The sequence below is a fragment of the Artemia franciscana genome, chromosome 8 (assembly GCF_032884065.1).
Source record: "Artemia franciscana chromosome 8, ASM3288406v1, whole genome shotgun sequence".
NCBI lineage: Eukaryota > Metazoa > Arthropoda > Branchiopoda > Anostraca > Artemiidae > Artemia > Artemia franciscana.
In genome coordinates, this window is record NC_088870.1 from 27,948,727 (window position 1) to 27,961,563 (window position 12,837).

The 12,837-nt window shown below is 34.3% G+C and overlaps 1 protein-coding gene across 3 annotated transcripts in view; it reads right to left on the reverse strand.

The window, feature by feature from the left end:
- Window positions 1-12,837, reverse strand: part of LOC136030237 (dnaJ homolog subfamily C member 16-like) — a 95,493-nt gene that overhangs the window by 38,446 nt on the left and 44,210 nt on the right. For all 3 annotated transcript variants that reach the window (XM_065709062.1, XM_065709063.1, XM_065709061.1), the window contains exon 9: window positions 1,065-1,237. In XM_065709062.1, coding sequence (XP_065565134.1) covers window positions 1,065-1,237 — 173 coding nt within the window. The remainder of the gene's footprint in view (window positions 1-1,064; window positions 1,238-12,837) is intronic.

The window sequence follows — 12,837 nt, forward strand, 5'->3', positions numbered from 1 at the left end:
TCTTGTATTTGGTAATTTGTGTTTTTCCCCGTTACAATCTCTATTGTCCCTGATTAGTCTATAAAGTCAACTTACTAATAATAACATCTTGCATTAATAGCCAGCTCTTTAGTCATATTGTTAATATACTTTAGAGTCTTCTTTATACCTTTTTCTAAATCATACAAAAAACTTCCGGTTTTTCGTAGCTGTAACCTAGTAAAGAACAATTAGACTGTCAAATAAGCTTAAGCCTTAGTTTCCTCTGATATTTTTATTCCACGAAAATGTTTTAGTCTCAATATTCTCTGATGTTTGTACGTCATCATCAGTTTCTTCAGCTCGCATCATTTTGATGCGAGCCAAAGTGTCTCTTCCAGTATTCGATCCTGTGTTCGTCCCTGTCTTTGTTGTTGCATTCCTCAGCTCTTTCTTTCCCTTATCTTTTTCTGTTTTTGTTCCTGCGTTTGAAGATGTGTGTGTTCTTCTTTTCTTAGTATCAATAGGCTTCGACAATAGTAGGATGTCGAACTAACTGTTGGCTGCTGTGTCATAAAAAGTAGAGTTAATAGTTAAGTTACGTAATTCATTAATATCCTGCGCTCGATGACACTTGACCTATGATGACGTCGTATATTCACTTGCAGTACCAGGGAAGGCACAACCCCGTGATTGGCTCTTGTCATATTATTCTGACGCCATGACATAATTTATAGATATTTGTATTAAAGAAAAAATGCAAGATGGGCTCTAAGCCCCCTAGTGAGGATTCTAGACCACAAGAACTCCATTGGCTATCTTAAGGGTTTTCACTTCCCGGCATTTTGACCCTCTTTAAAGATCTGTGCTAAAAAAAAAAAAATAATATGGTTTTCTATGAAAAATTGCATTTCTACTTTAATCCAATCACTTTTCTTGAAAGGGGCGCAAGAACTTCTGATTTCCAATTGAATGAGCCCTCTCCCAAGGTTCTACGACCGTCCCATCTATATAAAGTAGCCAGAGGGGGGAGGACATGGAGGCCACATCATTTTCTTACTAAGTGCGGACTCAGTAAACACATTCTGATAAATAATAACACTTACACCAGATATGCCATGACATATGCAACAGCCATGATAAAAACGATTGTAGCAATGACAGAAACAGCGGCCAAGAGGTCTTCCTTTCGTATTCTATCTTTGATCGATTCCAATAGTATTAATATTCGATTGTAAATCCGTTGCAATAGTCCAGCGGCATTCTCATCGACCAGTTCCTGAAATTTAAACAAATAAAGCAACTTAAGCAAGGGTGCTGAACTACTTTTCATGTTGTCAACATCTAAACCATCGAATTATATTTCATTTTCACTTTCTTGATGGTCTGAGGTACCTGTTGGTTTGAATTAATTACATTTTTGCAAAGACTGATTTTTGGATACACAGTCGTGACTAAATGAATATAAAATATGGACATAGAAAACATCGTTTGGAATGCGGTGTTTAATTTTGTTTCGAGAGCAATGCTAGCCGCAATAAAACATCAACCGATTATTAACCGCGCTGCAGAGTTTTTCTCCAGAGATAGTATACCGAGTACGAAAGAATTGATCCTACTAAAATCTGTGACCCTTTCCGTAAAGCATTTAAGAATGAAGACGATACCTTGGATATCGTAAAAAAAATCCAAATCGTCTAAAGAAAAGCGTCAACTACCTGCTTTCGTAATTTTTAGCTTACCGAGGTCCCTGAATGTGGAGAAGAAATAGGTACATGCGTAACAACTAAAGTAAATGATTTGTGTCAGCGTTTTGAAGGCTCATGAAACGGCTCAATAAAGGCGTGCTTATATTTTTCAATCAAACCAGTTTCCCAACCAAATTTAATTCCCCCACAAAGCTGTCTAGCTCTGTAGTGGTTACAAACCCTCCGTCACTGAAAACCCCATTGGAGCACAAAGCGTTTACAGAATTGCGTGTGGTAAATCCCTTGATATTTCTAAGGTTAAGCTCAGACAAGGCAAGAGCTAAGAGCTCGTATGGCACTTGTGACAAGGCAAGAAGAGCTAAGGGCTCATATGGTATGAGCTCTAACAAAATTCTAAGAATCCATAGATTGATTTAAAAGGAAAATCAGAGGCTTAATGCCGGTCAAGATTTAAAATAAGAGCTGTGAGTCACGATGTCCTTCTAAATATCCAAATTCATTAAGATCCGATCACCCACTCGTAAGTTATAAATACCGAATTTTTCCTCTCCCTTTAGCCCCCCTGATGGTCGAATCTGGCAAAAACGGCTTTATCAAGTCAATTTGTGCATGTCCCCGACACGCCCACGAATTTTCATCGTCCTAGCACGTCCAGAAGCACCAAACTCGCCAAATCACTGAACCCAACCCCCCAGCTCCCCCAAAGAGAGCGAATCCAGTTTGGTTACATCAATCACGTATCAAGGACATTTGCTTATTCTATCTACCAAGCTTCATCCCGATTCCTCCACTCCAAGTGTTTTTCAAGATTTCCCCCTCCAACTCCCCCCAATGTCAAAAGATATGTTCGGGATTTGAAATAAGAGCTCCGAGACATGAATTCCTTCTAAATATCAAATTTCATTAAGATCTGATCACCTATTCGTAAGATAAAAATACCCCAATTTTCACGTTTTCCAAGAATTCCGGTTTCCCCCTCGTCACAGCATCAGGTCAGAATTTAAAATTAGAGCTTTAAAGCACAATATCCTTCTAAATATCAAGTTTCATTAAGATCTGGTCACCCTTTCGTAAGTTAAAAATACCTCAATTTTCAAAATTACCCCCCCCCCTCCCAACTCCACCAAAGAGAGCAGATCCGGTCCGATTATGTCAGTCACGTATCTTAGACAGGTTTTTATTCTTCCCATCCAGTTTCAACCTGATCTCTCCGCGTTAAGTATTTTATAAGATTTCCGGTCCCTCCAACTGCCCCCCCAATGACGCTGGATCCGTTAAAGATTTAAAATAAGAGATCTGAGTTACGAGGTCCTTCTAAATATGAAGTTTCATGAAGATGCGATCTCTCCTTCGTAAGTTAAAATAAGTAATTTTTTCTAATTTTTCAGAATTAACCCCCCCCCCCCAATAGAGCGGATCCGTTCCAATTATGTAAATCACGTATATAAGACTTCTGCTTATTTTTTCCACCAAGTTTCATCCCGATCCCTTCAATCTAAGCGTTTTCCATTATTTTAGGTTCTTCCACCCCAAACTCCCCCAAATTTCACCAGATCCAGTCGTGATTTAAAATAAGACTTTTGAGACACGATATCCTTCTAAATATCAAATTTCATTGAGATCCGATCACCCGTTTGTAAGTTAAAAATACCTCATTTTTTCTAATTTTTCACAATTAACCCCCGCCCCCAACTACACCAAAGAGAGCAAATCCATTCTGGTTATGTTAATCATGTATTTAGCACTCGTGCTTATTTTTCCTACCAAGTTTCATCCCGATCCCTCCACTCTAAGTGTTTTCCAAGATTTTCGGTTTCCCCCTCCCAACTCCTCCCCCCCAATGTCACCAGATCCAGTCGGGATTTAAAATAAGAGCTCTGAAACACGATATACTTCTATATATCAAATTTAATTGAGACCCGATAAACCGTTCGTAAGTTAAAAATACGTCATTTTTTCTAATTTTTCAGAATTAACCCCCCCCCCAGATACCCCAAAGAGAGCAGATCCGTTCCGGTTATGTCAATCATGTATCTAGGACTTGTGCTGATTTTTCCCACCAAGTTTCATCCCGATCCCTCCACTCTAAGTGTTTTCCAAGATTTTAGGTTTCCCCCTCCTAACTCCCCCCAACGTCACCAGATTCGGTCGGGGTTTAAAATAACAGCTCTGAGACACGATATCCTTCCAAACATCAAGTTTCATTAAGATCTGATCAACCGTTCGTAAGTTAAAAATACTTCAATTTTTCTATTTTTTTCGAATAAACGACTAATATCGAATAAACGGTTAATACCAAGTGCCATAAAAAAATAGATGGTAGGTATCCGTTACGCAGAAGGCTACTGCAAGTAAATTGGCGCATACGTCAATACGCCCTCATACGTCGGTATAGTTAATCCCGAGTCTCTTAGTGCGGAGGATGTACAAAAATTAATAGCCAGTTGTAAGAAATCTGAAAAATGAGGGAAATACGCGCCTTAAAGCTGTGTTTTCCAAGTAGAGATGTTCTTTGATACTGCCGCAAAAATGCCGATTAAAATTGACTTTGAACACTTGAGAATCCAAGAATATTTTTATCTTCCGAAACGTTGCTTCAATTGTCATGAAATCAGCCATATGTCAACACAGTATAAAAATGCCAAGAAATGTGGCAATTGCGCTCAAAATTACCACATTGCGACGAATGAAAGCCCGTTTCAGAACCCGATCCGCTGATTGAACTTTCAAAGCCCCAAACAAACGTGCTACCATGCTAACTGCCCGTTGAACAAGACTTTGAAGCCGAAAAACTAATCTGTTCAAAATGGTTGAGTCCTATACTAAAAGGCGCGTCGTGCCATGGAACCTGAATGTTAATTTCAGTGCAAAAGTCGCCGTGGTAGAATAACTTTGCCTTACTAAAGAAATCATATGGATACAGGAACATTTTCTCTCTGCTAATAATACGAAACTACTCGATATAATGGCCTTAACATGTGCTCCACTTTGTATAAACAAAAAGGCCCAGAAAACAAGGGCACCTCTCAGGTGGACTTGCTACAATAATAGATAGACATACTGACTCTGACGTTGATACTGGCCTGCTTTTCAATCAATTGCTATCGAATCAGTTGTTACTGGCTAAAGTGTCTAAAAGAAATTGTTATTCTAGTTTAATGGCCCTTGCTTTTCAGCAGTTGTTTTGGAATAATCACCAGATAATTACAGAATTAGCTCTAAGGGAGAGACGATAGGAGGGTGGAGGTAGAAATTGATATATAATCCTTAGGCATCCAAGAATTTTGTTGTTGTTTTTTTTTTTGGGGGGGGGGTTGAAACAGGCACGGTCACTTGAATCAGAATCTAATTCTGAAAGAGAGGAGCTAGATTTACAAGCAAATCCTGTTGAAGACAGTCTTAATGACTGTGAAGTGATTGAATGTTCCGCTCTTATGATCCAGTGCTTAGTTAATCAAGGTCATGCAAGTGCTAGAAACCTCATTTTTAATTGTATTCAGTACTTTTATAAATAAATAAACATATCATATATATTATATGAGGAATGTGGCTGAACACGGCTATTCAAATGTTCAAGGTTGTTAGGGTAACATTTATTTAGGTTTAAATATAGAAAAAAAATGAATAATATGATTTTACTCCCAAATAATGCTAGTGCTGAGGTATTACCGTAGGCACAAGATTACTAGAGGGATAAACTAGACAGTCAATTAAATTGATAAACTAGATGAAGGGGCATTAGCCTTTTTAATCCCAGGAAAATCAGAATCATTAATAAATTTCATTAAAAGTTGGTGATGCTTAAAAGGAAATGGTCAATTGGTCTTATAGCTGTAATCCTGTTTGTAACCCTTTCAATCTTTAACACTTCAGAAAAACGATGTAATTTTATTTTAGCTAATATTTCACCATTTTAAAATTATAACTAGAACTACGTCGCATGGGTAACGTGAGGTGCTGCCGCAACTTTTGTTTGGTTTCATAGCTTAAAGTGTTGCGAGAGCAACACTTTGGGGTTTTTTCCTCGCTTCGATTAAATGCTGAAGTTGTTAATCTGCAAGGATATTAACATAAATACTAGGTATACCAACTCATTGCAAAAGTTGCAAACCCCTCATTGCAACTATCGAAAGTTGCGAAACCCTCATCGCTGAAGATGATTGTAGCCCAGCAGCCGATTATTACTTACAAGTCCCCTACATGTCTTACCACTTGAACCAAATTGGTATTACCTTTAAATACACCGGAAAAAAATAATATGACCAACTAGCAAAAGTTGCGAACCCCTCATTGCCGAAGATGATTATGAGCTAACAGCCGACTGTTGTTTAAAACTCCCCTATGTCTCACAATCGGTATCGGCCTATTTTTGGTTTCAGTGTGTACCTTACTACTGAAGTTGTCCACCCTTTAAACTTACAAACTGGTATCTCTCATGAAGAAAATTTTTTATTAAAAATGGATGATACATACTTTGATCGGCTCATCAAGAGCTATCAACTGCCGTAGAAAAAAAAAATCTATCTGTCTTAGTTCAGAAGTTAACTTTTTTGCCGCAGGTCAAGTTTCTAACGTCATCACTTAGAAAGGAGCAAAGAATAAACTCCAATTTCTTTAGCAATGAGAGAACTTTTAAAGTTTAAGAGGAGCATCCGATACCATTTCTCTACCGCAATCCCAAGTGCGAAAAACCGAATGATAAACTCAGCTGAAATCACGAACAGAAATGGGTAAACAATAAATTGCAGCCCTTTCGGTCCCCACTTTTTTGTTTCTGTAAATTTTTCTATTAAACACTCAAAGAAGATATATTGGCTTTGGGGCCGGGTAACTGCCGCATATATTCAACACCAAAGAGGTTAAATCCTTACCACTTACTAGGAATAAGCTGACATCAGGGTGCTAGGAACGAAAAAAAAAAAAAAAAAAAAAAAAAAAAAAAAAAAAAACCGACAAAACCATAGTGCTACTCTTGCAACACAATTACCGGTACTATAATATACTTTATCGTTCTGATAATAAAAGACCTTAGTCAGCCAGACCGCCTTTTAAACCGGGAAACACAGCTACACATAAAACAAAATCTTGTTCAATCCTTTTTCTGCTAGCCTCTTCGCGCTTTTGCGTTCTTAAATTGTAAGCCGTCATAAAATATCTCAATAAAATATGTAAAATACCAGTGAAAAACGTAAAATACCGTTAAAATAGGTAAAATACAGAGATTAAGCAAAATGCGTAAATTACTTAAAATACCAATTTTATGGGGATCTGTAAAATTACGGTAAAATACGTAAAATACCCAATTTTAACGCGACCAATTTTACCAGTTACAACACTAGCCCAAAGGGTCGAATTCAAATTTCAAAGTCATAAAAAACAATTAGAACAAAAAAAAATCATTGAAAAAAAGAAAACGTAAAAACTGGCAAACAATACCAAAACAACAATAACATAATGAAAAATCATTTCTTAGTCAAAGTAATTAAAATGCACTGTCGGATTAAGTTAAAAAGGAAATAAACAGGTAAAACTAAAAGACTTTGATAATGTACATCTTTGAAGAAAAATTAAAGGAACATGCAAAACAAGGGGGGGGACAAAACAAAAGAACAAAACACAAAACTTGGGTAACGCTAGTACTAAAAAAAAAGGAAAACTGGCGGAATATTTTGTCTATTTTTTGTGAAGGGGACAAAGAATTTCATATCTGGAGATAAAGTAACAAGTGGAGGGGGGGCAAGCTAGGAACGAGTAAAGAAACCGACCGAGGCGGGTGAAATATTTTTTCATATCAGGAGGTAAAGTAACCAGTGGAGGCGGGGGGGAGCAAACTAGGAACGAATAAAAAAACAGACTGAGACGGGTGAAATATTGTTGGGGAGTGTCTTTTGAGAAGATATTTTCCATGCGAGGGTTTGCTGTTTAATTTTTTGCAAATCCCAGACACAACGTAATTCTCCAGTGCTAAAGTGTTTCCGATCTGGATTTTTTTTACTTTTTTTTTTTTAGAAGGAGAAAAAGAGGCTATGGAATCTTTGCTTCTTTAAAAATTATTTTAAGTTATAATTAAAATTATAATAAGTATTAGTAATATAATAAGAGCAGCTGAGGGTATTAAGTTGAAACTTTCAGGGCTACTAATATTACTACTTTTACTACTGCTATCGAACTAAATCAAAAGGGTTGAAGTGCATCCAGGTTGTCAAAGTAGCATACATACAATGTCTTAGGAATTGTATTGGTTATTAAGTTTTATTTTTCAGGGAAATATGACGCTGTGTAAAGCTAAATCAAAAGATACTGTGTGCATCCAAAGTGTAAAAAAGGCGTAAAAAGCTAGTAGCACCTAGGGATGTTATGCTGGAAAGCCCCAAAAATCATGCAGATTTTCAGCCCTGCAGATTTTCAACATAAAGATCTGAATATTTTCCCCCGTGCCCGTCAAAACAAAGCACTATAGAACAAATATTGTTACGAATTGTTTTAAAATTTCGTCCAACATGTATACAAAAAATTCAAAATCCGGATTCTTAAGGAGAAAAACCGAAAAGATTTAAAATATTCTTTATTTAATCAATCAAAAAGACTATTTCAATTAAAACAAGTAGAAATTAATTTGAAAAAATATTTTCCATAAAAAAAATCAAAGAAAAGTAAAGAGCTATGTTACACTAAGGATGAGCAAGAATACTGTCAAATAATTTTTCGGGGGTAAAACTAGCATAAACGACCATCAATAAATAAATGAAGCTCACAACGAAAAAAAAAACGATATATAACCAATTCAAACTCAAAACAAGCAGAAACTACGAGGAGTAGGGCTTACACCCCCATGCCTTCTACGGACCAGGACATAATTAGCAATTTAATGGAAACAAAATACACTTTAAATGTTTTCTCTTTTTTTAATTTTAAAAAATCCAAAATTTTAAGACATTTAGGAATGGATATCAGTATACATATTTAACTGACAAACCGCATTCATTTGCTTTTTCAGCAAAATTAGTTATGATGGTGATTTTTTTGTGATATGAGAAACAAAAACAAAAAACTTGTTTTCATAAGGAAAAGTCAATAAATATAGGATTGTTTTGGATAAATTGTTTTCAGCAAAGTCCAAATTATGTTATGGCCTTCAAAAGGCATGGGGTGCATCAGCAAGACTACTCTTAGTTTCTGTGCATTTGGATTTTTAAATACCTGTTTCTCTGTCATTGGAACTTGAAACATTAACATTATAACAATCAAATGTGGGATTGGCTCCCAACAAGCATTAAAAAGTACGTTTACATATGTCCAGTTCCAATGTTTTAAGAAGAGGACGAATCATGGTTTCCCTTTGAGGGGAATGGAATAAAGAACGGACACTAGCCCATAGTAGCCAAAATTTGAAAATATGTTTTGATTTCTTTTCTTTACAAGTTTTAGAAACAAACGTCAAATGAAGAAGAATCGCGATTTGACGCTGAGTCAGGAATGGTAACTATTATTCCAATTAATCTTCATGGCAAAAATTCGTTGCGAAGGCAAATTTGTGAGAATTAAAAAAAAAATTGCCTGAAACCAAAAAAAAAATTATTTATCAAAATGGAAGCTACGCCGTTAGAATCACTATGGCCGAAGGAGAATCCCAGCCCCCCATCTTGAGCAACATAGAAAATCAGTTTTTCTAATTATATCCTAGTCGGATTAGCAAGAGGCTCAGATTGGCAATAACCTACAATTGATGTGCGGCAATTTTTGCTCACTTTCGGTTTAATCGATATTGCATATTCTTCTGTTTTTTACGTTAATACACGTTAGCCTAAAGAACTACCTTCACAATCGTTCATACCTTACAAACATGTAGGGGCCGAGGCAAAAAACTTAAAAATTACCATGACGACTTTCTGATTTACCAAAAACTTGTTCTTTTCGGCTTTTATCAAAACTGAATTATGCTTGATGGTTATGACTCTTCTCTGAATCTATATATATATATATATATATATATATATATATATATATATATATATATATATATATATATATATATATATATATATATCATGAAAAGAGAAATCACCAATGCAACAGCACAAACACAAAAAAAAGAAAAAAAAAGAGAGACAGAAGGAGAAAAGGAAGACTGTTTTCCTAAATTAGTGATTAATATAGACCAGCACTTGAATGAGGCCTTAACCCTACTCATCCATACAATCACATAGGTCAAACAGCATAGCCACACACAATCAACCATAAAGAATAATCCATGGACAGGCAGTCATGTCGTCAATAAGTATAAGTCGTCATTTACCAAACAATAGAAAAAATAATATAGACAAATAATTAAGAGGCAACACCCAACATAAGGGCTCATCAGGAGAATACACTGGCCTATATAGGGTTTCGCCACTCTAAATTCTCTACCCAGCACAGTGTTGTGGCTACCACAGAATATCCATGGCATCCCCGCGTCAGGTATCACCCCCAAAATATATGCCTATGAAAGAAAAAAAAACAGCAAATGTAAAACAACCAAGTAAAACCAAAACAAGCTTATCCTGTTAATATATCCCTCCCTTTATCAACAACAGGTAAACTAAATATTATAAATTTTACCAAATCACAAATATTAACACATTGCAAAAAACCTGAATGAACTAAACAATTATAGAATTCATCTTTACCATGTGGCTAATTTTTAAGAAAATCCGCTCAATTAGAAACACAATTCAAAATAAATGGCGCTGCGACAACATTTCTCGAACCTCCGAAATTAGTTGAAAATTTCTTTAAGTATTTCTAGATAATTCTTTTGATATTTATTTAAAAGTTCGTTATAATGAAAACTAAATTTTTTAAATTGCCAAGTTAACTTATTTGCAGAAAAACCTCTAGATATCAATTTTTGGCTTAAGATTTTACATCTATTTTTAAAATCAATATAATTACTACAAATCCTTGCATAACGAAGTAACTGTGAGAAAAACGCTGAATATGTGATATGTGAGTGTATATTACTTTCAGGGAATGGGAAACTAATCACTTCAAAATCAAAATCATCCGTTTTATTATACATTTTAAAACTTAATTTATTATTATCACAAATATTAATATTTAAATCTAAGAAATGATCTTCATGACCAGCGCCATGACTAGGCTCAAGAATAAGCTCTAATGGATATATATTTTTAGAAATATCAATGAAATCCTTACAATTTAAGACCAAAATATCATCTAAATATCTTTTATTATTTGACAAAGCATGTTTTAAATTAATTGGATTATTCTTATCCATCATATATTTATATTCTAGTTGACTTAAAAACAAGTCAGCTATAAATGGGCTGGCATTCCCCCCCATGGGAATTCCCACAATTTGCTTGTACAAATCACCCCCAAATCTTATATAAGTATTGTATAAAACAAATTCCAATAACTCAAAAATCATATCCAAGCTGTAACATCTCAAGTTAACTGTAGTATTAAAGCAATTTGTCCATACAGCTTTTTAATTATAAATGTCTATTTTTAAGAACCTTTTACTAGATAAGAGGAAAGATTTCTTGATAACAGTTTTTAAATTATCAAACACTACATTAAGTGATAAATTAGTATACATTGTCGCAAAATCGAAAGACTCAATTCTTTTAGCTGAAACCATTGTTAAAGAATCTATCACCTGCAGTGAATTATTAACACTCCAATATGGATTAAAATTCGAAAATTTTTTTAATACCAGAACAATAGGTTTTAAGTTTATTTACAATTTCCTTTAAAATAATAAAGAAAGGTCAGTAGCAGCAATGCGGGTTGGACATTTAGCTGCTCCAGCAATAAACCGTGGTTTAGGGGGATTCTTATGAAATTTTACAGTCCAATATAGGAAAGGGAACTTTTTATCATTGTCATTTATTTTAATATTAAAATTTTTAAAAAGTATTTCTTCAGTCTTTTCAATTATATTCTTATCCTCTATATTTACCTTTTCGTAAACATTAGTTGTGCATAACTCCCTTTTTAAGATATCACAATACAGCTTCTGACAAATTATGGCAAAATTATTATTAGCTTTATCAATTGGCACAATTACAAATTCATTCTTTAGATTAGCAATTGCTTGTTTAATCTTCGCATTATAAAATAATGATTTAGTGTTACTATTTTTTAAGTTAGAATGTATTTTATTTCTTATTCTACTAATAATTAAATTCTTCCAACTTTGAAAATTCTCTTTATTTTTATTCTCTTTCTTGCACCACTTATCAATAAATAAATCAAAATCATTTTCCAAGCCATCAAGAACACTCGATGGTTTCAGATGATGAGAAAGACGGAAATTAGCCCCTTTATTCATTATAATTTGAAGATCATCTTACTTTATTATTGACAAGTCCCCTGTTATAACATGTTTGTAAGTAGGATTTACAAATGGGCCAAGTTGCTTACAATTACAAACCGGTTTCCAATTTATATCACTATCTAGTCTTTTTAGTATTAAATTATAATTAAAAATAATTTGCCCAATAGTTTTTGAAAATTTATAAGTTAAAACTGGACTATCATTATAATTCAGATTACTAGGAAGGGCCTGTTTCACATGCCGCTGATTTAAAATTTCTGGTAAATTAATGTCTTCAATCTGCTTACAAGTAAAATTAATAGGTAAATATAATCTGTTATCCTTATTACTAATCTTATCGAACTTTTTCTTTTTTAAAATAAATTTCGTTTTAGTTAGAATGCAAATTGTATCACATATTACTTTAAAATTATAATCAAGAGCTGTATTATTCTCAACAATCCAGAAAAGTTTGATTAAATTCCTCTTGGATAAATTATTTAGACATTTTATTACAGAAATCATACCCCTAGATTCAAGTAGCTGGCATAGATCTATAGAAAGCATATGTACATCTAATTCATTTTTTCTATTATTTTTCCTATGTCCTCTCGATCGTTTTTTACGTTTAGTAGGACAAGTAAAAGAAGGATGGTCCATAAAACCATCAATACATTTAATAACAACATGAGACATGTCACCATATTTTGCTACACGATCATTTAGCCCAAAAGGATAAGCTGTACCAAAAGTATGGATCCAGAAATCCTCCTGTTTACGTAGTCTATTATTCTTCTCTTCTTTATTTAAATTTTCTAATTCTAAATTTTCTAAAATTGTGACAGT